General features: G+C 43.0%; 1 protein-coding gene across 1 annotated transcript; it reads left to right on the forward strand.

The window, feature by feature from the left end:
* The first annotated feature begins 400 nt into the window (after nucleotides 1-400).
* Nucleotides 401-16,051, forward strand: SNCG (synuclein gamma). Its single transcript, XM_026069947.1, has 4 exons — nucleotides 401-521; nucleotides 5,620-5,661; nucleotides 6,544-6,671; nucleotides 15,854-16,051. Exons 1-4 carry the CDS (start codon nucleotides 401-403, stop codon nucleotides 16,049-16,051), a joined length of 489 nt encoding a protein of 162 aa, XP_025925732.1.
* Nucleotides 16,052-25,433: the final 9,382 nt, after the last annotated feature.

Genomic DNA, 25,433 nt, shown 5'->3' on the forward strand with positions numbered 1-25,433 from the left:
GGATCTGAGAGTGTCCTTGAGTGAGAGCATTACAGTATATTTTAAAAGCCTTATCCATCTGGAAATTTTCCAGAAAGTCCCTTACCTACCAATGTCCTTCTCCTCTCCCCCTCCCTTCTTAAATCTTGCCAAGCAGATCCATATCATTAATATTTCAGTATCAGCTATTCACAGGCATTGGCTACACTGCAGTGCACTTGATCAATAAGAGCTGGCAAAGGCTGCGAGGTTTGCCACACTGTCTTCATCCAGCAGAGGAACAAGAGCAAGGATAGAGACTGGCAGAGAAACTGAATATCCACTGAGGGTAAGACTGCATATTGCAGTCACTGTCTTGAGGTGTTTTTTACTGCTCTCGCTCCCGCAGATCTTGCAGGTGATACCCAAACAAGCAAAAAGAATGGATGTCTTTAAGAAAGGCTTCTCCATTGCTAAAGAAGGTGTGGTGGCTGCTGCAGAAAAGACCAAGCAGGGAGTGACAGAGGCTGCAGAGAAGACCAAAGAGGGTGTGATGTATGTAGGTAAGAGATAACTATTTTCAATTAATATTTGGGCATGAACTGCAACACAGATTTTCTTTGAGAAAGTCTGGCAAAATTATATAGTGACGGGATCTAGATCATGTCCTTAGCTCTGTTACAGATTTACTGTGTAAGCCTGGGATGCCACAGCATCTCTGTGCCTCAGTTTCCTCAACTGTAAATTAGAAATAGCAATTGGCAGTACTTCATGGGAGGCAGAATTAATGTAATGTTAACAAGCAGATGCTCAGGTGAAAGTTTTCTGTATGTTTATTCACTGCTTGTTTTCAGGCTGAGTCACTCAACTCTCCGAGCACTGGTGGTCTCCTCCACCTCAGCACTGTCAGAAGCACAGTGAGTGAGTGAGGTCCCCGAGAGTAATGAACAGTGTTATTCAGTGGGCATTGTAGGACATACCTGTTTCCCACAAACATACCATTTTATCCTAAGCTCCTTCTCCTGCTCACTGACCTGTTTCGTTCCCCGTGCGCACATTAATCTTGCTTTGCAAGAGACACCTAAATTCATTTTGCCCAAAGGATAGATTCTGGATAATGGTACATGTTATGTCCTGTCTAGAAATCTCCCTCACAATTAATATTCTGTTTCAGAAACCTCCTGTTTCAAGGTTGCCCTTGAAACCTGGTATCTTCCCTATCTAGTGCATACAATTATGTGGCTGGGTGGTCAGATATTCTAGACACTGTAGACTCTATAAAGTCTTAGATTCTCAAGACTGATTAGCTGGGTGCTGATTACAGCATCTTTTACTGCATCTTTTACAGCTTTTTRTGTCTATGTTATGTTTATGTTTATATGGGAAAGATTTTTATTTTTATTGTTCAGTAGGCAAGTTTCTACACAGATTCTTCCTGCCATCATGCTACAATATCCACAGCTGCGTATAGTACCATATTTAAAACATCTATATGGGTGATAGTTACAGATATATATTTTTAAATTACAAATGAATACAAATTTTTTGTTTAGCAGATCTGCTAATGTCTTCATCCCAAAATTTTATTGGCATGTTGTAACTGAACGTACTCTTCATGATATATAATAGATCACATTTCAATTTAGAGCTGACTCACAAGCAAAAAAGTAAACAGCATCCCTGGAAGTAATTCAACCAACAGCAATATTTGAAACACTAGCCTGTGAAACGTCACGTCTAGGTGTTGGATGGTGTCATTGCTGCTGCCCCAAATACTTCCTGATTTAAGCGATGTCAGAAGGGATCATTCAGAATTTTTATACATAATTTCTCCCATCTCTTTTCAGTAATATTTTACATCTTCAGCCTGTGGCCTGTTTTTCATTTTGTGCAGCCATGAGGTGAAGTAGAGTCTGCTCACGTTCTGACCTTTTCAAAAAACTTCTCTGAAAGCCTTTAAAATCTAAATCACTAAATAAGGATCAAGTTAAAGATGAAGTACTCTTTCCCCTGCCCCCCCTCCTTTTTATTAGGAGTGCCACCAATTCCCATCCAGTCGCGTACTGGATAATGCTTTGTATTGGGGCTGATTCTGCGTGATGCTCAGCTTCTACTTCATGCTGGGGGGGATGCTCAGCCCTTTGGGGAACACTCAGCCTTTCACAGAAAGGAAAAAGTAAAGGCCAGATGCTGGTTACCTCACAGAACTGATTTTAAATGAGCAAAGAAAGTGGAGATCAGGTTTATCCATCAAAACTGGAACGATTAGTATGTTGTCTGTGCCACTTTTCCTCACTCTGTGCCACATAAGGTGTTAATTAAAGAACTGAACTATTCTTTCACTACTCCTTCTTTTGGCTAGCCCTATCCCAACAGGTTGTTCTGGGTGTTGGGTGAGGCAGCCTGAATTTTCTAATGCTAGCAGAAAATAATACTTACATTGAAGCTTGAGGGTCTTTTCAGAAAGCCAGGAAAGGGGGGGAAAAAAGCCCAAAACCTAAGATGAGTGAAGGGGATCCCTCACTTTTATTCACATTTGCATTAACTCGTTGCTGACTAACCCAAAGCCTTCTGGAGGTCTGCCGAGGGCCAGGCACAGCCACCAAACCTGATGAGTTGCTCACTGCAGCCCTGGGAAATAAATGCTCCTTCTGAGGCATCTGTCTGGAGCGGACGGTGCCGTCGGGGCTCTGCTGCCACCTTTTCTCTCCTCCCCGAGCCAGGCAGCTTCAGTTCCCACAGCCTATGCCAGTGCCCGAGATGCCTCCTGCCTGTGCTAACACCGCAATGCGGTTTGGCTGGGCTGGTTCGAGGTGCTGCCACCACGGAGGGGAGCAGGGGAGTGGGGTGTCCCCGGGGTGGCTTGCTGAGGGTGCAGGGAAGGGAAGAGGGTGCATGAAAAGAGAGAGAGGGAGAAATCCTGCAGCATGGGCCACCTGTGCGCTTGGTAAAAACACAGTCTGCTCTCCAGACTGTGACTGTCTGTGGCTATGCAGAAGGTGCAGTGGATTCCTGCACAGTCGATGTGTATCCAGCAGTTAATTCTGTCTTTTTTATTTGGTTTAAATAGGGGGATAAGTGATGATGAAGTTAATGCAGCGCTGCAGCAGAGGTGTCACCAAGATGAAGGAAAAATCCTAATCGGTCACAGAACTGAGTATAAAGTCATTAGCAATATTTAATATTATAATTCAGGAAGCCTCAAGAGAGAGTGCACTTCTAGTTTTCCAGAATCACTTACTGCCACGCATGTCGCAAAAAGCCCCAACACACTAAGCTCTACTTGAGAAGTGACTCCAGCAAGTACTCCCACAAGACTACTGCACATCGTAATAGTCTTTTCCACTACGAATCTTTCCCCAGCGCACAGTGCTCCTCCACCTCTATCCCCCACTCAAAATACGGAGCTCTAATGGATGTTGCACAGCACTCAGATACTCCATTTGCAGAAGGGGCTGGATGTATGAACTTTTAAGTCTAAGTACAGAAGCTGCGGGCAAAGACTAATGAGTAACAGTGAGACTGAGCATCAGATGATTGCTTTCTGATGCAACAGATGCCCGTGGCTGGCAAGGGTATCTGCCGGAAGGCTGGATTTTCTGTGGTGCATGACGAATGCAGGAGCCTGAGTCATCGGGTGTGGTCATGGGAATGCTTTAGAAAGATGAGGCATGCTGTACCGAAGCTGCAGACAGTGGCGTTTCCTACTGCTATTGCTTCTGTTTCTGTCATGAAATGTATTCTGATATTTTCCTTGTATGTGCATCCCTCCTTTCTGGAATTATTTTCCATTTTAAAAATACCCCCCTGCAAAAGAATCAAGGCCAGATAGTCATCTTAGATAAAAAGCCGGGTAAGAAAATATACACGATATAAGTATTCTTCTTGTCTCACTTAGTATGTTTACTGCAAAATTGAAACATATGCGAGTCCAGGACAACAAGCTACATACTTGGTTTACCTTAGAATTACTCTTTGACCAAGAAGCAGCAAAGAAGAGCTAGGCTTGAACTTCTGTGTCTGGTGTGAGAAGATCTTGCATGTCACATCAGTACTGTGAGAATCTTGTGCTGGAACCGGATGGACTGTTGGGATGGCACTGGGAGGAAGGGGAGAAATTGAAGCAGGATCACATCTGAATTGAGCCTTGTGCATTTGGGCAATTCTGGGGCTTACATTCATGGCATAAATGAGATGCACATCTGGCCCACTCACTAATGTGCTTCTGTACGCACRCTTATATCATATGCATCATTATTAAATCCATTTTACAGTAGTGCACACACATGTCATATGTCATTATTAAATGCAGTTTATAGCTGTAACAAGTAAAAAAATACAAAGATTTCATCTCTTCAGGATGCACAATTCGTGAGGGTGGAGTGAAATGTTTAGGGCATATTGTAGTAGGACAGCTTTGTTCTACCCTGTCAGTTGTTATCAGAGTGCTGCACTTGTTTTGCTTTTTAGGCTTTTAATGAGAATTGGGTGTGGTTTGTAGCTAACTTCTCCCATTACATCCATGGATGCTCCAGTACATCTGCACCTGACTGATTCTGTATTTCTATCAATTTGAAAGTTGGCCATAAAAATCTGTCTCTTTTTGTTGTATTGGTATGAAAACTTCAAAAGAGGCTGTATAGGTGTAGATGATTTACAAATTACATTAAGATGGAAACATTGAAGGAAAACCTTTAGAGTATATTTCTTTAAATTTTGACAAAGATAAAAGTGGTCTTTTATTTTTCTAATGTGAAAGAGCACCTAGTTAATGTAGGGGCTTCCCATCCACCACATGTTTTAACATAACACATGTGCTGCAGTATGCAAGTAGAAGGGAGGTACGGCAAATCATCTCAAGCTTAGAGAAAAGCTGCAGAGATTAGTTATTATTCCTTAAGGGCTAGTTCTGTTGTGGACCGAATGCCCTCACATCCCATTAGCTTTTGTGCTTTGGGAACACTGAGGTAAATTACAATGTGACAATATATATGGTATATTTTCATAATTTTAAATAGAAACAACTGCATTCTCTTTATTGCTATAAGCAGGCATTTACAGCCTGGACTTAAGCACTGAAATAGGAATCCAGTGGCATGTAGCAGGTGGGTTGGTTTGTTTTGCAAATTCAGCCTCAAGCCTCTCCAGACTCTATTAAGTGTACAGAAGGAAGCCTTAAATGAGTACTGCGGCCAAATGTCCTGCTGAAAGGCAGGAGGGAGTCACAGAGGTAACTCCATGTTTTGAAAGGCTGAAATGGTGAGGTTTTACCTGGTCATTTATTATACATTCATTTTTACCATTAACCTGACATTGATTTACCTCTGCTCACCCGTTGTTCTCATTTTGGAAATATTCCAGGGACAATCTTTCTTACTTAAACATGTTTTAATCAAGATTTTTCAAGTCCAGGCATCTCCAGGCAGTGCACGGTTGAGGTTATCCAACTCCCAGCACAAAGGTTCCCCTTTAACCTCTATGGGAGAAGAAGCTGGTCCTTCCTGCACGTTGTAGGAAAAGAGGTTCTCCCTTCCTCCCAGGAGGTGCCAGCAGCACCAGGAGCCCCYACCACACCTCGTAAGGACAGAAAACCATCCGGGTCCAGACACCAGCACGCTCTTTGCCTGATAACCCTGATGGGCTATTTGCTTCCTTTCACAGGTGCCAAAACCAAGGAAGGCGTAGTGCATAGTGTGACTTCAGGTAAGAGCACAACCCTGAGAGAGATGTGGAAATTGATAATGTATTGTTGAACCTCTTGATAAGGCCATCATTGCTGCCAAATGGGAGGTCTCTCGGAGGCAGCACTGGTCTGCGTGACCTTCGTCTGATGAATGGAGGATGCTTGCCAGGAGCACTGGGTCAGGGTCTGGCACTTGCAGTGCACGTGGATCGGAGAAAATATTTGATCAGTGGAGCGGGTCAAAAAAACTAACAAATATTACTTGGCAGACTTTGCTGATTCATAGCGATTTGGACATCTCACAAAGAGTGCTGTCCAGAATGCAGAGAGGCTTTACTTCCATCAGTTCCTGTCGGACCAAAACCTTAGTTTTTAGGAGCCTCCTGTCAGCCAGTCACAAAGTCAGGGACCCTATGGGACCCTTCTAGGATCCACAAGCTCCAAGGCAGGTCTTACCATGTGGACTGCCTTGAGCAGATATGAATGGATCCCTTCCCTAGGTAATTTCATGACTGAATTAATTTTTTTCTGCCCAGATCTATTAACTTAAAAAGAAGGGACAAATAGAAGGTACTTGGGGAGAGGCCCTGCACAGTCTATATTGCAAAATGCTTTATTTGCACAATTGTCTCTTAGCATGTTACACTGAGTTTTTCAGTCTCCAGTTGCCCATGAAGACCGACAGGCTGCAGTGTCTATGTTCCCCCAAACAGCATTTTGAGTGAGATGAAACCCTCACATACATGATCTAAATTCAGATGTGCTATCATATARAAAATCCAAATAGGGACTGTACCTGAGCCAATTTCTTCTCTTAGCTTGGTGCAATCATTTTATTGCCCCAGGTTTGGCAGTCTGTTGGCAATACCGGGCTTACTGACTTTCTCTTGTTGAAATCCTAGTTGCTGAGAAGACCAAAGAGCAGGCCAATGTCGTGGGAGAAGCAGTAGTAGCCAGCGTGAACACAGTGGCAAACAAGACTGTAGAAGGAGCGGAGACCATTGTGGCCACTACAGGAGTTGTAAAAAAGGTATGTTTGTTTCTTTGGCAGCCTGCAGAAAAGTCTTGTTTGGATTACACACCTTAAAATATCTGGAAATGTTTACAGTTGATGGTTTTACCTATTTAATGAGAGGATTTCAATATCTATTATTATTTAATGTTTAATATATAATGTTTTTAATAGCTGTTGATAACAGCTRCAGTTAAAGGTACCATGTTCATTTGAAGATCTTCATCCCTATGTCTATAGACTTAGATGATCAATATGTAGTCCCCAGCTACATTTTAAGTCCTGCCTTACAGGACTCCACAGCAGTAGTACCTGAATTCTGATCCAGTTATGATGATATGCCTGTATAATATGCATAGCAAGCATCTAACCACTCCATCTTAGTCTTCCTTTTCAAAACAGACCTAATAACATTTTCTAATTTTGAAGAAGTTTCTTTTATGAATGAATATGTTCATATTTAAAGGGCATGTGCTCAAGGACAGAAAATAGACTGTACCTGGATTTATTTTAAGCTTTAAAATTCTGAGAGGTCTTAAAACATTAGGGGGGGGTTTTGCTATAAAATTTGGTTTGCATCTGACTCCAAATGTGAACTTCCTCAAAATGTAAAGGAGTGCATGCCTTTATAAGCATCAAGACAAGTTAGTATCAAGATCTTAAAGATTTGCATTTTTATTTGGGAGACTCTGTCTTTTGTGTTGTAGCAATTTTTCAGGATGGACAAATATTTTTATATTTTAAAACAAACTTGTCTTTTTCCTGTTCTTTTTAAATGTAAAAAAAGCAAGTTTTTCATGGACTTGAGTAGAAGCAAGACAAGACTGCAGTGAAAAGTCTGGCAGGATTCAAAACTCCAGAATGTGTTAGGATATGGAAAAAAAAGGGAGGTCAGTGGTTATATTCCCACTTAGCCAGTGTCTTTACAATAGAGAGCTTTGAGGTATATTTTGAAATTCTGTATTTACCACCCACCCACTCTACTAATTTCCACCCCCTGGGGGGATGCAGATGCATCTCCCAACCAGACCATCAGTTTTGTCAGCAGTAGATGGCAGCATTAATTAAGACAACCCAGCAGGGCTCTGAAGAGCATGGTCCCATAGGAGACTCCAAAAAGTCTTACCCTTGTCTTCTATTTGGGCTGATTTTGACAACAACTAAGTGTCTTTTGATAAAGGCCATGTGACCCAAATTAAGCATTGATTAAGCCAGATTCAAACAAGGAATCTTCTGTCCTCAAATATAATGTGGCAAATTGAGTTTGTTTCAACTTAGTAGATGAAGGAGCATGTAGAGGAGCAGAACAACTCCTTGGCTGAAAGCAAAATTGATCATCAGACAAGATATTTTCACCATGTGGTAGCAAATAGCAACCATTTGTACAGTACATGAGGCTATTCTAGAGGCAAATATTYGGCAGTTCTTTGGTAAGCTTGTTTTTTTCCCCCCTCTTTAGAGGGCATAGTCAATAGAGCTGATAGTGACGTGAGCTGGATTAGTCACAAAACCCAAACCTGGAATCAAAGCAAAGTGAGGCTGGCCAAAATCGTTCTAATTGTTCAGACAGTTGGCTGATGAATTTCCTGACCTAGCAGTAAACACATTGTGATGTGAAACAAAACTTCTGCGCGCCGTATAAATCCTGAGAGAATAGTCTAACAAAGGAGGAGAACGGCAGCTATGAGTGACGCAAAATGTCCTCTTGAAAACATGCAAAAAGGACAGATATAGAAGATCTGCTAAGCCCTTGGGATAAGATTAATCTTTATTGCCACAGGGAAGGGCAGTTAGGTTGCAGGAGTGCAAACAGTGATTTCTCATCTGGTGGGGATAGACTACCCTCTTGTACCTTTTGACTGACCAGGCTCGGGGGTGATCTCTCCAGGAAAGCTGGGAATTTGCTGACAGTATGAACCCGTCACCTGTAAACTGAACCGTCCCCACTTTGGACACGGACTGAGCAGCAGCAATGCACTTTCCCTTTAGTCCTAAATTAAAGCCCCTGCTCAAAGATTAATGGGCTAAACCTTAGCAGTGATAATTTCACACCTCTAGCTGATTTGCTTTATCTATTTCTATCCTTGTGCAGAGAGTACCATAGAAAATCAGCTATTCCCTCACGCTAGTAATGGTTCTGGATTATGCACGCTGTGGGCAATTCACAGAAGCTGCGAGTTTTCCAGAGTGTTACAGGATTAAGCATCTGAACTGTTATTCTGGCATCTTCTGTCAATGTCAGCCCACTTAAAATTAAAATGGGCACTGGTCAAGAAGGAAAAAAAAAAGTGGGATGTATCATATGTCAAATGGCAGACTAAATGAGGAAACCAGGAAACTGTTTTGGATACAACGTCACAGTGTAATGCCAAATAGCAGAGGTGGGCAGCAGACTGAAAACAGGAGTAGAAAAACAAGCAAAAGAAGTCACAGGAGAAAGGAGTTCAGGAAAAGCATTTGTATCAGCGAGAGAGAGGGGCCATCTGCCCTCGTGTTGTAGTTTAGGTCAGGAGTGCAAATCTTCCAGTCATCCTCGCTCGCCATACTTCGGTTCACAGCAGAGAGTGGTCTCAAAACGCATGAACTGGATTCCTTTCGGGTGGCACCAACGCAGACGACTTGCTCCAAGCACATGCCTAGTACATCCCCCCTGCTAAGGGGTAGTGACCGTGGGACCGGGGCCGGTCAGCAGGGAGAGCCCGAAAGGAGTAATGCTTCTCAGCACCAGCTGCTTCCTCTCCAGGTCCGCTCCTGTTCTGCTGCACAATTTGCTAATGGACACATAGCCAGAGGCTGCCGATGGCAACGCCTGGAGATGTAGTACACAGAGAGGAATGTTGGAAGTATACTAAGAAGAGTGAAAAGGTATAGCACTTACATGTTTAAAAAATGAATAGATATGAAACCCTTCCAATCCTACATAAGCTTTCCAACTTCCCTGAAGATCTTCCCTGAAGTTTGAGATAGTTGTTGCATACAGTCCTGAGCCTTGTTCGTGCTCCATGTGGTCCTCCTCCTTTTTAATTGCAAAGAGCAGTTGCTTAAGTCTTATTTCTGTTGTCAATTACTCTTAGTGTCATTCCCCTCCTGACTTTATAGAGGGGTTGTTCAAAGTGCTGGGGCATCTTGTAAATACATGGTGAACACGGAGCAGTGCTACAGGACTTGAATCTGGGGAGTAGAGTGGCGTGGGAGGCATATTTTCAGCTCACTGTTCCTAGTRTTAATATCAATTACAGACAGCTTGTTGACATTTAATCTGTGTGTCTGACAGCTGGTATCAGTGAAAGACACGTACTAGCAATGAGCAGAGAACTTCAAAGATTCTGGGTTAAATTTTGCTCTAGGCTACAGCTGGGGGGTCACTGAGCTACATGAGTGTATCAAGCAGCGATTTTGGCCTATGGGAGTGTTGTAGCATTGGAAGAATTCAGCTCTCCACTTAAGATGACAGGTACTAAAACAGGTACACACATAGGGCAGTTGGCACCTGCTGGACAAGCCCCTTCTGCTCCCTGCTGTCCTCAGTGAGAGCACTCTGATCCAGGCAGAAGAAAATGTGACTGAAATCGCTCTGCACCGAAGGAGGGGTGCCAGGCACCAGATGTGCACAACCTTGATTAGCATTGGCATCACTTAGTAGAACTTTGTCATTGGCCTGGTCACTGCTAGCTGAGTGCAAGAAATAATTGACTGTTTTAGAGGAATTTTTAAGCATTAAGTAAAAATACGTAAGTTAAAAGGTAATAAACCCTCCATATTTTTTTCCAGTGTGCAAAGAATGAGAACTATCGGTAGCGTGTTTGGTCTATAGCTCTGCATGCATCTCAGTCACTGGAGTGGACATTAGGTAATTTCAGTGAGATAACCACCCATTAAATATCCCTGTCTTAGAACAGGAATAATTTTTCATCTGCATGACACAGCACAAAGTTTGCTGCATTGCAGACACCACGTGGTTGGGAACAAACGCGCGTGTGTACACGCATGCACTCACGCACACATTAAATGCCCCTCAGGGACTGGAGGAATTTTCCCAGTAGCTGATACTCCCCTACAATTATTCTTCCCGTGCCCTCCACCTAGATCTTCCCTTTAGATCTATTTGTCCTCTCAGTTTTTACATGGTTTAGTTGTCAGTCACAGTTCTGTCATTTTAAATTAGTTTTGATCTTTTTAAAATTTCATTTCATTAATTATTTCAGCAGTTTTCAGTTATGTGCAACTACTGTGTGCATTCTGTTAGACCTCATCATTTCTCTGCGTCTCTGCATGTGTACTGTACCAATAGTTTAGGTTATCATTTTCATAACAACTGCATATTTTGAATATGAACTGTTCACATACATGGTCTTATTTCTGTTCACTTAAACTGTGTGATTCCACTGATATTAACACAGTTGCACTGAAGGAATTAAAGGCAGAAATTAATGAAACACCTACCTGTTTAAGTTTGTTTTGGTAGGGTGAGTGCAACTAGGAGAGAGCACCCAAGGGCATCCGAGATGCCACAGAGGGCAAAACTGCTAAGCTTCTGCACCAAGGGAGACACCCAGCAGGAGGAACAGAGAATCAACAGCTTAAGCACATAAGGATTAAGTAGAATAAATAGCTGAAACTCTTGCCCTTTGTACTCAAGCTTCATCATACTCTGCAGTGACACCTCCCTGTGACGCAGAGAAGACTGCAAAAGCAGCCTGGACTGGGCTGCTTTGCACCCAGTCACATTTTCTGTGCTGCTTTTTCATTCTCATTAATATATCCAGGCACACGTTTGTCATCTCGCAGCGTCAGGTGATGTGCAGAATCGCTGAGTTAGTGTCCCTGGTGGAGCTTTAAACTTTGCAAGATGCAGTGCGCGGTTCCTGACTAAAAGCTGCACGCCGGTGATCCTGCGCTCCCTGTACGAGCCGCCCTAAGGTGCCCGGAAAGAGTCCGTCTGGGGGCTGGGCTAGGAAGGAAAACTATGCCAAGAGTTCACCTTAGGAAAGTGATTTGTGCAATAGGACCGCAAACGTGCACACCCATCTGCATGCCTCGTGTCGGTGGTTCTGCTCACCTGAAGTGCTGCGTGGGCTTAGTCAGCGCTGTGTGCATCACTCGGGGTGCAGTCAGCCTGAACCCTGCCGGCACGGCACATCCACGGGGCCTGCCAGGCTGCCGGAGGGCTGCCGGGGGAGCGGTTTGGCGATGCTGCCAAGTTGCTTTTGCTTCAGCACCCGGGGGCAAGAGCACTATAATGGGCTGAGCCTTTCTTTGCCTTTTGCAATTGATGTCCCATTGTGGGCTGTTAAATTTGTAGCAGGTTGCCAGTGCACCACTGTTTTACAGCCTTAAAGCTAAAAGAAAGCTTGCTCACCACAGAATTTGTTGCCTTTCAGATGACAGCTATATGCCAGCATCAGCATGCTTTCTCTGTTAGGGAAGGAAGAGAATCCTAATAAGGTATTTAGCTCAGGCATTTTTAGGATGGAGAAAAAACCACTGTTTTATAACATGACCCATGGTTGCAACACACCTTTCTGTATGACCATTTCATCCCTCTTAATTAGATGAACACCACTGAAATGAATGGCAAAGTTCTTACTGTCCTCGTAAGAGGCTGGATTTTTACCCTCGCTTTCTTGCTCAGCATCGTGCTGCTTATTGCTGTTATAGCTGGGGTTGCTATCCATCAGTTTCCGGCTCTTCACCCAAAACGAAGACCCTTACCTTACATGGTCGACCTATATATATGGTTTTACCAGGTAGTCACTGTAATCCCCACCCAGCTAACGCCCAGTTGAAGAATGCAGCCCTTCCTCATCTCCTGTTTGCTATTCTGGGCAGGGAGGGAAGGGTGTGAGAAAAGGGCTGCGAGGCGAAAACCTTAACACAACCTGACACCTCTTCATCCTGTGATTGTGTTGGTTCCTGCCATGGCAGTTTAGGAAAACTCTCAAGAAACATGGTTCCTTCCCTTTCTAAAAATGGCTGGATGAGTCATTTTTATCCCTCCGTAGTGCCGTCCTGGCAGAGAGTGCATTTCAAGGGATATAGGGAGCTGCACAATACTGAGCAGCGATTCTTCAACCCACCCATTGCGCTCGGATGAAGTTTCCTGAGAGTGGTCCTGAGGGAGGGATCCCAGTTTCTGCGAACCATTTATGAATCTATCAGGGCTAAGCTCCCCTCTCCTGAGAAGAGTAGGTGGTCATTTCCTTTCAGAAAGATCGGACTGCAAAGCTGCACGCGCTGTCCTTGTCCTTGCGGTCACAGGAGCTGCCTCCCAGTTTTCCTAAGGCAGCTCAACCCCTTGGCTGCCGCCTTTGCTTCACCCCCCCAGTTCTGCAGGGCAGCTGTTAACCCCCCAAAAGCTACAGAGTGCCTCCTGTTGCAGCTGCTGCCACTGACTTCTATTGCAGGAATCTGCATTTTCTTTTCATCCACCATAACAGTCTGTAAACTGTTCAAAAAGGTTTAAAATACAGTTTCGGGCTGTTTACCTGCTTTGACCTCATGTACACTGTTAAGCTGTGAAGTGTAGTGCTGTTGATTTCTATACCGTGCCTTATGCCAGTAAAGTGTTTTGAAATCACAGACCAGATCCTGAGGCCGAATCAGCCTCTATAGATTCAGTCTCGGAGCAGGGAGCATAGATTAGCCCTTTATCTGGCATTTTGTGTGAGCTACCTGGGTCAAAAGCTCGCTTGGGTTAAAGTGCCTCTGGTGGGGTGTGCAATCCAACAGCAGCTAATGATCCAGCGTGTTCGTTTCTGGTATATGCACRGCTGTTTTAATTGTTGCCTTTTGAATAGGGGAGACCCATATCAATATCAGTCTGTGGATCAGGAGGATTCCTGCACGTTGTTACTGTCACTGCTTGTTATGCCTCACTGTCATTTTTAACATCAGGTCTCTCAGGGACCTCTTGATGCTCCAGTTCAGTTATTTTCCTGTGTGTGAGAAGGACGGCAGCGGGACAGAGTTCTGGATGTGACTTTCCGTGGCCATCATTGTTTGCCAACAACAATAGAGTTGACTCGTTTAGGAAAGGCTACAGCTAAGTGATTCCGCAGAGCTATGACGTCTCCCTAGCAGCCTCAGGTCCCTGCTAGGCTGGGGAATTTGAGACCAGAAATTGATCTCCATCCTGCGCACAATTTGATGTCGTTAGATTAGCCAGGCTTACTTAACACAGATCAGACTGATAACAGCAGCAGTCATCCCAGCCAGCAATGCCGTGCAAGTTAGGAGCACGTTTCTTAGAAAGAAAAAAACCACGCTATGCTTTTCATACAGAGACATCACCAGCACATAGCTATATGTACATAAGCTAATTAACTCTCAGCAGGGAGGTAAGGAAAATGCCCAGAGCTACAACAGAAACCATTATTGGACCAAAGCAAGTGTTTAGGCAATTTTCTTTCTTGGTGGTTTGATCTATTACAGTAACTTGCATAGAGAGCAGCAAATCTATAGTAGGACAACCAGATTTCAGCACCAATTTCCCAGTTCGCCTTCCTATTAAAAATGAATCTGAAGTCTAATTTGGAGCTTAAATTCCCATGGAATCTACCTTACATTTATGCAATTGAGTGTTTGTGATATATGCCTATTTTTTCCCTATTTGTTTGATGTCATTTTTCCCTAGTTCAGTAATAACAACAGCAGTTTTGTTGTCCTACTGATGAAAAGGTTTGACTGGACAGGAAACTAGGGACACATGTAAAAATGAAGAGTATTTAATAAGGCTTTCATCCAAGTTCTGTCCTAAAAAGCTCTTTCTACCTAGCCCTTTCAACAGTGCATGCTCACCATAGAAGAGCAGAGGAAAATATTTGTACATGTACAGCTGCTCTCCATCTGTTTGTGGTGTGAAGTGTTACTAAGGAATCATAGAGAGAGTCTGAAGACGTTGAAGGAAGCTCCCTTCTTTTCTATTCTTTTTTTTTTTTCAAGATCTATGAGACCCATACAGGTTTCCCATATTTTTTTTCATTAGTTATTTCTTTACAAAGTATCCTAATGACAAAAAGGTGCACATATGATTTCTCACAGATTAAAGTCCATCTTAATCTCCCCACAAATTTCAGGTCGAGTCCCCCAAAACAAACTGAGCATAAAATTCTTTTTACAGTAGGTTTTACATGGACAATTGATTTGCACTGTGTTAGCAGTGGCACCAAGGAAAGTGGTAGCTCTGTGCTTCCAAAGTATTGAAATTCAAATGATATGTCTGCCTTCCACCCAAAATTAAGTTTTCCCTCATATAATATATCTCTCTCAGGTTCCTTTTATGGTGGCCCTGATTTTATATGGGAAATCAGATTAAAAATTAAGGGATACTGCTGGGCATGGGGGCTCAAAGGGAAGAGAGAAGCTTGGTAATATTATCAGCCTTCCCTCGTGCAGTGGGGCTGAACTATAGAGGTTCTGCTATTTCTGCTTCCTCCTGGTCTCGCGGATGACCCCTGGTTCCATAAAGGTTCATTTTTGCTTTATCTGCGTCCACTGTGCACATCCAGCATGTTCAGGATTTGTCTTCTCTGCCCATGTGAAAAAAACATGTTTAAAGTAACTGCCTGGTAATAATGCGTCTTTTCYCTTTTTTTTTGAATAACACAGTAGCTTAAAGATGTGGGGAAGTAGCTAAAACAGCACAAGGTGCTTGTGAAAATGCTTGAACTTCAAATACAAATGAAAACTTCTCCTTTGATAGTGAAATTTTTTTTGAGGCATGACATTAAAGCCACCATGATATTGCTGTATCTGAAATTAATATTAGTTAGTCTGTGAAATGAATGCTTAGTGTAAAGAAGATAATGTGTGGAAAGGCTATGCATAATCTACCTTACTCCAGGTAAAATAAAATGTATTTGTTCCTCCCAAGTTTCTGCACACTGAAAGAGTCAAAATTCTCTTTGGACTGGGTGATGCAAAAGAAAATTTCAAAGAAAGAACTAATTCTTCATATGAAAAAGAAGAACCTAAAACTGACTGTAAGAAATTGAATCGTACTTTTATAAACATCTGCTCTAACAAACTGCACAAAAAATTTGACTCAGAGCAATATTTACCATATATTATACCTGGTATTTTATTTGCATATGTAATGCTCAAATCCATTTTGCACAGGCCGCTCAAATAGCCTGTCTAAGATTAGGGCCGTGACTCTGCCTGTGATTGTAAGGGCAACCTTATCCCTTGTGACTTGGCAGGAGGATCTGGCTCAGCCAGAGCAGCCTGAGCAGCCGGGGGCGGCGGGAGAAGCGGTGCAAGGCACAGAAGGCAGCGGAGAGGTAGGTGACGCCACGGCCCGGATGTCCCTGCAGTCCTCAGTCATCAAGGTGGCACTTGGTCTTTTTTGTGTTCGTGTTTTTCCCGGAAAAGATTTCCCTCCGCTTTCTGTACAATGAGGATTTTAGATCTGCTGCCTGTAAAGCCAGAGTATTGCCATTTTCGTTAATTATCTGACAAAATCTGAGCCCGTAGATTCGCAGGGTTTTGCCACTTCCTTTTTCAGGACCAAGAGGTTGCCATGAGTGACAGATGTGCCAGATGTGCTGTTTGGTTTTGGCTGATTTTGGGGTGTAAACAGTCACGTTCATGTTTTGCTTTTTTTATCGTCACATGAAATAGTTCTTCCTTCATCTCGACCATACTTCAGAAGAGCTAACACAAGTTATAGATTTTTCTATATTTAAATTAGTTTAATTTTTGCTTTATTCTAGCTGCAATGTCCTTTTAAAACCCTGAGTCAAATGTCAGTCTCTGGGCCAATTTCAGCTCTTGAATGAGGAAGGTAGAATTCTCATTGCCCAACACAGACATTTTGAATAGACAAACATTTTTCAAGCAGACCTTTGGCTGCTTGCTTTGCAATGCCCCTCGCTAATATATGCACCCATACTCCTCGGTTTGCAGCTTCTCTGACACTCGGGCTGTGTTTTCACAGTGTCTTAAGCTTCCAAAAGTCTCAGTTTGCGCTTACCACCCTCCGCCAGCCATAGCCTCCCGTGTGCCAGTGCTAGCAGTCGTGTGTCCGGAAAATGCACGCTGCTGATGCAGCTCGTCTCATGGCAGCACGAGTGCAATATCAGGGTGTGTGTCAGGTAGGGAGAGACGCACAGCAGCAGAAAGCAGGACGCTCCTGTCGGCAGCAGCCCGGCCCGGTGTTAGTTCCCCTTACAGCACTGTGAAATCACACCCCCGTTTTCACTAGAGGCCTGAGTTAGACTAGACGAGTGTCTGGCTCCCAGAGGGAATGGATAATTCATCAGTTTTCTGCACAACATACAGTCCTTATTGTTATGCCATTGTTTATGGTTTGTTATGTGGTGACTAGCATTGTTAATTTTTTTCCTGATTTGGTTTATATATATTTTCCACTGAAAATATTAATCCGTTTTCTTGTCTGTCTTTTTTCACAGGGTGAAAATGAGGGCAATTAGTCAACTTAGGGACTTCTAGCTCAAGAGAGAGAATTCCAGGAGCATATATGGAAATATTAGCTGACACCACAACAGGAGAGCCCTGCTATCCATAGACTAACTGCATTCAGCACTGTAGTCTTTCACTTGCCTCATAAACCAATCACACAATAAATGTAAGTCAGACTCCTGATTGTATGTAAAGTGCAACGGTTTATTAAGGTATGTGTCTCCCTAACCACGTCCTTTGTGGCTTCCTGACCCACCAGCTTTGAGTGCTGTGACGTTCCAGTTTGTTGTAGTTGGACCCACTGATCAATGTCTCATGTCCATCTGCACGGGCACTTGGGATCTCTAGGTATCATGGAAATATTTTTTTTAACTAATAAAAAAGTGTTTGAACAAATTTTTATTTTGTCAGCTTTATTTGCATGTTTTAGACATTGATCCTTCCAAACTGATAAACTCGTCCTGTAGAAGCATGGTATTAGGGTATCAGGGAGTGAAAAAGCACAGAGGGCTACTCTAGTTACTCTTTTCAAGGTTAGTACTTCTACACGCTTAGACAAATAACACTGGTTTCTTATTTTCTACTAATCTAAGGGCTATTTAAGGGTCTAATGCTAATTTTGGGTCATTTCTGCTCAGCTATGTGGGTTTTGTTTGTTTTTTAATCAATTAACTACTCCCTTCGAGTTTGCTTGGGATAGTTTTTTTCTGCAGGTGAACTACTACAACCTGTCTGCATCCAAACTCCTTAGCTCTCAGGACTGTAAAAGCCTCAGATCATGTTGGAGAGCGTGGGGAGATAATGAAAAAACTGTTTCTGAAGATAATAGGGCAGGTAGGCCAGCTTTCTGTCTGTCAAGGTTGAAAAATAGGTATTTCACTTTATAAGTATACCAGAAGTTCAAGAGATTGTGCATGGGGGAAACTGGAAAAGAGTAGGTTTTACAAAGAAACGCAAAAGTCGATTGAGCTTAGTTAGTGTGTATGTTCTTTGCTATTTATTCCGCTTAGACCAGAGCCTGAAAACTCTGTCCTGATGTCTTACGTATAATGAATGGCAGAATGTAATTAAAGAACTCTGAGCACTAACTACTGGATCAAAACCACGTTACTGCGGGCTCACACAGGCTGGATTACTGTGAAATGAGTGACTCCGATAACAGATGTCAAGGGAGTGTCATAAACAAGCTCAGAAGAATTATTAGTGTAATGAGAATATATGGGCTGATATGAGTTACAACAGTAAGTCAGTCAGCAGATAAGCTGCTGAGTGAGAAAAGTACAGACCTGTTACATTCACGAGTTGCAGGGCACTGAAAAATGTTGCAAATCCAGAACTGTCAATAATGAAGAATGAGGATTAAACTCACCATTATGTAGGGATCTAAAGATGGTATTTTTTTATTCACCTACAGGCAGAGCACCCATGAATTCAACAGAAGCCAGTATAAGCTGTAGACATTCAGCCCACTTCAAAATCAGACCGTTAATCTTTATTAAGCTGCATAACGATGATGGCTGCTGAAGGTATTAGAGGAGAGACTCGCTGTATGAAAGGACCTAGCAAGTGTGATAACGGCCTCTCTCGCACATTAGCAATACATGCAAAGCTTTGCCTTGCAGAGCCCCAGAGTTTCCATCCAGAATGGATGTTTGATCTCGACAGGGGAAGGGAACAGAAGAGCGCTAGCGGAGATAACAGGATCTCTCAAAGGAAGTTATATCTGATATGTCCGTATTCTCTTCTGATGTCCTGCAATACAGCTACAGCACTTGCCAGCTGAGCAGGATAACAACAGCTGAGGACAAGACAGGAGGGCATAAAGGGTCTTGACACTCGTGCCCAGCAGCAGGAGGCTAGAGCCTATTCTTAGTGCTCGGCAGAGAGAGATGAGAGAAAGAAAACCCTGCTCTGAAGCTTTGCTCGATGGTGATACAAAAACAATATTCTGCCAGCAGGGGGAAAGAGGAGTGCAGCGCCCTCCCTCGCTGGAGCACATAYGGACAGCAGAGGCATGCGTCAGCTGCGCCAGGGTAACGCAAAGCAAGGAGTAAGCCACCCCCTGGATGCCCATTCTCCCAAGCAGGCTTTGTCCCTGAATCCAAAAAACTTCAAACGGGAAAGAATATAACTGCTAAATTAGGAGCGCAGATAAGCTATTCGCTAGTAGTGAGCTACGTAACTGCTCATGAGAGCGGCTTGCAGCACTCCCCAGGGGGACAATGCTATAGTACCTTTTTCCTGGGGGAAGGAAAGGATTTAACTGTATCTAGAACTGTGATCCTAAAAACACTGCTCAGCTACTGCTTAACACAGAGGCCCCTAAAATATCTTAATGTTTCCTAAAGGTCTACTTCTGCTCTTGTCTGGTTCTCACATTACTGAGCACTATTTCATGGCAAAACTAGAGGGAGATTCAGCATCTCAGCACCTGCTCTATCAAAAACACTAGTTCCAGGAGGAGCTCAGAGGAGCATTTATGCATCTCACCCAAGGCAATCGCGAGCCTTAAAGAAAGAGATCAGAACTTGCAATTTCCTCCCTTGTGAGTATCCTGCTCCACTGAGTGGGAGAACCGTGTTCCCACCGTCCCCATGGCACGGCTCAGCGAGCCTCGAGCCCCGCGGCTGCCTCAGGCTGCCCGCTGCCAGCACCCGTCCCTCCCGGGAGAGCTGCAGCAAACCAGAGGCAGAGCAGAGGTCACAGCCTGAGCGGCCTTTGTCAGAGTTAAGAGCGGGGAACACTTGTTTCCCCTAAGGTAGAAGGGTCTGTCATAAATGAGCCAAAAGATTATATATTAATTGTTCAATTAAACTTTGTTGCATGTGTCTATTTGGTTCACTGCATAGAAAAGCAGTCTGTACTTTTAATGAGTATTCAGACAAGCCTAAMTAGAGATGATGGAATGAAACTGAAAAATGGGAGCATGGAGAAGATGCCTCAGAAAACATCCTGCAGCAGAAGGTATTAGAAAATGCTTTTGCAAGAGACATGCTGGATATCCTACTGCCCAAGGTAAAAATAGATTGAGACAAACACTAGAAAAAAAAAATCTTTTGCTTGACAGGTCATGATCTAGATGATTAAGAGTTTCTTTTACAGATCTCACTCTTTGCATTATTTCAGTTGACCCTGTATGTGTGATATTTATCTATGTAGTCCAAGCTGTTAGTTTAATCCCACTGTGCTAAGACGGCCCTCCGTGCCAGGCAAAGCAGGGCATAGTCCTTTCCCTGACGAAACGCTCCTCCTGGGGAGGTTTTGCTCAGAGCTGCTCGTTCCAAGAAGGCAGAAAGAGTCATTGCCAAATGCTGCCTCAACTTTACCATACAAAGGACCGACAAAACGCTGAAAATCATTTTTTCCCCTTGAAACAGCAGAACCTACTGACAGTGTAAAACTGCAGTTCAGCTTAAGTAATTTGATCTGATAGTTCATAGGCTTTGAGAGCTCCCCCCACAACTACGCTTTAGCCAAGGGCTAAACAGCATACAAGGCCTCATTTTTTCAAAGGTGTTTGGCTAGGGTGCAGAGGAGAAGGCAGCGGATCTCCGAAGAATACCTAGACATGCATTCCATGAATTTAAATGCAAACGACGTAATAATACGCTGCTTAAAAATCCTACTTCATCTGAAAGTCCTACCTTCATCTTTAGATAATGCATACCCTAAAACTGGGCTTAGAGAGCACTTGATTAAAAATTAAAGGGCTGCTTTTTTAAAGACTGTTCTTCATACAGTATAGCCATAGCCTAGTGACAGATCTTAAGCTGGTAATAAAGCCTTTCTCATCTTCCTAATTCTTGTAATTTAAAGATAAGGTGCAGGTTTTTTTCTTGATACTTGAGCTGCAGGATATCATGAGACACCACAAAAATCTCAGTATTTAAGTATGTCTCTAGTCCTTAGTGTTTCAGAAAATGGCAGAAACTGAAAACTTGGCCTAGGTCTTCCCTGAAGGGTCAGAAAACAGAAGGCAAAAGAAAATAAATCCATATATATTAGCCTTCTTTTAATCTCATGCACTGGATCAGGGCTAACTGATTTCTGATGATTTCTGGAGAATGTTACCATCCAACTAAACTAAGAAACAGTTAGACTTACTTTTTTCCCAGAACTGTTATTTCTAAATTTGAACAGAAGGGCAAAATTAGCCTAATTAGATCAGCTTTGGTTTGATCTTTTAAATGACTAACCAGTGACTTATGATAATTATCATATCTTTATATCAGCAAACAGTTCTGTTTCCTAATGTAAGCTTCACATCCTTTCCACACTTGTATCAGGTTCTTTTAGCAAATGCAAATTTTGAACACTCTCTACACTTTTTTAATTTCAGAAGAGATTTAGGTAAAGGTTTTCAGTCCTGACATATCCTAGCATTCACCTTGCTGGTGGAAACTATATTCACCTATAAAACTCAGCTCTGGTGAAATTGTAATTGAACAAAAAACAAATACATTTCAACACTTCCAACCCAATTAACCCCACGTGTAAGACATGAACCCTCGTTCTGATTGATTATCTCCCAGCTCCATCAGTTAATGTTAACAGAAGGGTTCGTGTTACTGGTGTAGGAGAGGCTGTGCAAAGACATAGCCTGCCTCGGGAGAGGTGAAAAAAGAAACAGAACAGAATGAGTCTTAATGTCCCTGTGGTGCCTTAGATTTAACTAAAAGCCATTTAGGCTGTATGTTTACAGTCGCCAGCTAGCTCCAGCTAGAGTCATGGCTCAGGGAGCCCTCTTAGAGCTTAAGGAATCAGGTCTTTTTTCGCCCCTGAACAGAAATAACATGCTACGTGTAAGAGGCAACAGACTGGGAAGGAGCAGAATACAGAGCAAAAGCCCGAGGAACCAGGTGAGAAGCATTTCAGCAGAATACGTTTTACATTGGAGGTAAGCAGACAGCTCTGCTGTCGGTGGTGACACTTTTTCACATCTCAGCTCTGGCCAAGCAATGTGCCCGAGCATGACCATGTAGAAGAGCTTTTTGTAACCTGGCCCAAATGTTAGGGGCACTTCAGCGTGCAGGTCTGCCCACGCAACGTGCTGCCACAGCTGGCACCAACTGGAACATCTCTCAGCCATCTCAGCAGATACCAAGAGCTCACGGGGGCAAAAGCCCGGACTAACTTTCCCCTTTAGGCTGTTAGATTCAAGCTTAGCATACACTGAGTGGTGCAATCAAAGACTGGGAAATCCATTCAAGAAAGAGATAATTCATGGGAGGAATGGGGGTGAAAACGGTAGACGTAGTTAAAGTAGTCTGGAGCTTTGGGTCAATACTGCAGAGAAGTCAAGAGGTTGGGAGCACACAGGCTACAGGGTTTTGGCATTTAGCTCTCAAGATATTCTTTAGCATCCTGCCCTGCCCCTAATTTTTCTTCTCATGAGACAACGGGGTTATGTTGAGAGCTGACAATAGCAAACTGAACAAGCCACAATACTTGAAGGTCAGGTCCATCAAGTGATGTATACAGCTTTTCTGGCAAAGGTGACAGATCATGGAAGAGCATGCAAAAGAGACAGAGCAAAGGCTGGGCTTCATGAGGAGCAAGTTCTTGGAAAAGCTTGTTTTCTCACCCAGACGTTCAGGGCAGTGTAAGTCCCACCAAAGCAAGGGCATAGCATTTCAAAGCACTGCATGCTTCAAAACTGAGTTTCTTAAAAACATAGTCACTGGTTTCCCAGGACAGCCACAACTGTGTTCAGCTCCAGCTGAAGTCACAGGAAAAGGCAGGTGCTCAGATGGCCAGTGCCAGGCGTCCAGCACTTTGTGGCTCCAATATTTACCATAACATTTGTAAGAGATCCAGGGAAAGCCTATCACAAACACCTGCGCACACACATCTGCTGCCAGGAGATGCACGCAACGAAAGGGATGTCAGATAACCTATCTTGAATCAGCACAGGAATTAAAGCCATATGTTTCGTTTGCTTAGTTTATTCATCTATAATTAGAAATAAGGCTCTATTTTAATTTTACTACTCACTTAAATAGTCTGTCTCAGAAAAAGCATTTGGCAGTTTCTCTTGTTCTCTTAATCCTTTTGGAGGTCAAGACAAAGCTAAATTCTCTATAGAAATACTCTTTTTCCAAATCCAAAATAGATCCAGTCTACATTAGTAAGCTCAATATTCATAATAGAACAAAATGAAAACACCAGAATAAACTGCTGTAAATTTCAGAGCATATGAAATTCAACTCCTAATTTTTGCTTGGGTCAATCACTTTTTATTTCTGAACACTTTATATATCTAACATCAGTTCAAAATGCCTCATATTAGCTTTAAAAAAGTAATGCTGATTCAGAAAGTGAATAAAGATGATATAATACATTCCATTTTTTTCCTGCTGTGGCTACATAACTCTGTCAGCCACCTGACTCATCGGCCTTTTTGTCCCATCCTAGAAATACATACCATACCCAGAGGTCCCCTCTCCTGCTCCTCTGGGCTGTAGTATAAGGATCATACCATGTCAGTTTGCTTGCTTTGGGTTTGTTTGTTTGTTGGTTGGTTTTGTTTTGCTTGGAATCAGGATTATTATATTAAATGTATTAAGGATAAGATTACCTTAGATTGTGAGTAAAACCTGCATCACCGTCAGCTTAGCAGCGTGACTCCTGAAGTCAGGCTCTTTAGCGTTTTGAGCAGAAGGTGCCACTGCTTGTGGCACCGGGAACAGACTTCCCACTGAGTTCAAAGTGCTGGCAAAGATTTGCACCAACGGTTGGAGCTGGAATAAATTAAGTGGCTCTCTGAACAGCACCATCCACAGTTTGCCACCAGAATAAGAGAACAATATTTTTGTTTATTTATGGAGTTTATAAAATGCTGTTACAACGTGGTGAATGGGTAATGTTCAATATAAGAGAGTGCATCAGTGTTAAATGATCTCCAGATCTCCTTCCTCCCTCTCAGGTAGGCTGCCCCAGCGACCGTCACGACCTGCCTACAGCCCTGGAGGTGAAAATCCAGCAGTGGGGAAGAGAGGGGAGGGCAGCTGAGAGGGTGTTCTCCATTACAGCGCGGGGCATTTCCCCCTCAAGCTGTAATAACCTGTTTGGTGGATGTTGGAAAGCCTCTTTCTTGCTTTCACTAACACACATGACCCTGTCTCCTCCCCGCCTCCCCCAAACAAATTAATCAAGAAGGCAGCAATCTCTGAGGAACTATGGTGAAATCTGCCTATTTTTTATGTTTATAGTGTTGCTAGGTTATCTGATTTGAGCAAAAAAAAGATAAAAAGGGCTGTATTAGTGTCTTTGTCAAAAACCTGCCAAGAGCTGTGAAGCATCAGGTATCTTTTGTCTGAGCTCTTGAAAATCCAAATAAGAAAATGATTCAGAAGAAGAAAAGCAAGGAACTGAAAAAGATGCCTGATGTGAATACAGAATTAAAATGCTAATTGACTTGGCTAGGAGAAATGAGGGCTGACGACTGAAATAATAAATGAGTGGTGCCAGGAGTGCAAAAGTTCAGAAGAGCCCTCTGAAAAGAGAGGCAGAATAGGAACCGAAGAGGGAAGCGGTCTGCACGTAAAGCCTGTTTTCTGCTACTCCGACTCGCTCGGGGTACTAATGAAGTACCCAGCTTGTGAGAGCTGCCACTTCCCACCCTAGTTCATCTGTGGTACCTTGTTCTTGTGCCCATTTCTCAACAAAAAGCTTTACTCGGGGTGATGAATGTGGGTACGAGTGTGGACATCTGAAACAAGATGCTTCGTAAACCGGAGAACGGTGATGAGGAAAGTGTGTCCCACAAAGCTGGCAAAGCCTCTGCCCCTGCTCCGCCGAGCCACAGGAGCTGTTTGTATAAAGGTGCTTTGAATTCAGGATTGGTGGCCGAAAATGTAAATTTTAAAGGCTAACGGAAACCTGCGAAATGCCAGATGTTAAGGTCGGAAACTTTTATTTATGCAGTGATGTTCAATTAGGAAATGATTTTTAAACAGTATTTCCGTACTAACAAAATCCATAGTATGGACAGTTATACTAGTAAAAACTGTTTTTGCTAGCTTGACTTCTTTTTCCTCTCCTCCCTCCAGCGCCAAGAACTGATGGAAGTGATACTAGTTACCCAGCTGACCGAGAGAGGGCCTGCATTTATGTTGCCTTTGCAATCTGGCTTCAACAGGCAACCGGACGGATGATCAGATTTGCAATTTCTTATAAAAATACATTTAAATTACATCTCTCATCGTCTAAAAATATTCCCTCTGACAAAAAAAAAGGGGATTGTGATTAAAACTGCTAAAGTCTAAATAAAACTTGGGCTGCGGCCTGTTCTCAAAAGGTTCAGTTTCCCTGTAAAGTTAGCTGAATGAAAGAAAGAAGAAGAAAATAGCCTGGCTA

This window comes from Apteryx rowi, unplaced genomic scaffold, assembly GCF_003343035.1.
Source record: "Apteryx rowi isolate R43461 unplaced genomic scaffold, aptRow1 scaffold_30, whole genome shotgun sequence".
In the NCBI taxonomy this organism is placed as follows: domain Eukaryota; kingdom Metazoa; phylum Chordata; class Aves; order Apterygiformes; family Apterygidae; genus Apteryx; species Apteryx rowi.

What these genes read in the sequence shown, in the direction of transcription:
- SNCG (XM_026069947.1), top strand. Translation starts at nt 401, where the DNA reads ATGGATGTCTTTAAGAAAGGCTTCTCCATTGCTAAAGAAGGTGTGGTG. An exon ending in AGAGGGTGTGATGTATGTAG is followed by an intron (nt 522 to 5,619) that starts GTAAGAGATAAC and finishes TTCCTTTCACAG; the next exon opens with GTGCCAAAACCAAGGAAGGC. An exon ending in CTACAGGAGTTGTAAAAAAG is followed by an intron (nt 6,672 to 15,853) that starts GTATGTTTGTTT and finishes GTGACTTGGCAG; the next exon opens with GAGGATCTGGCTCAGCCAGA.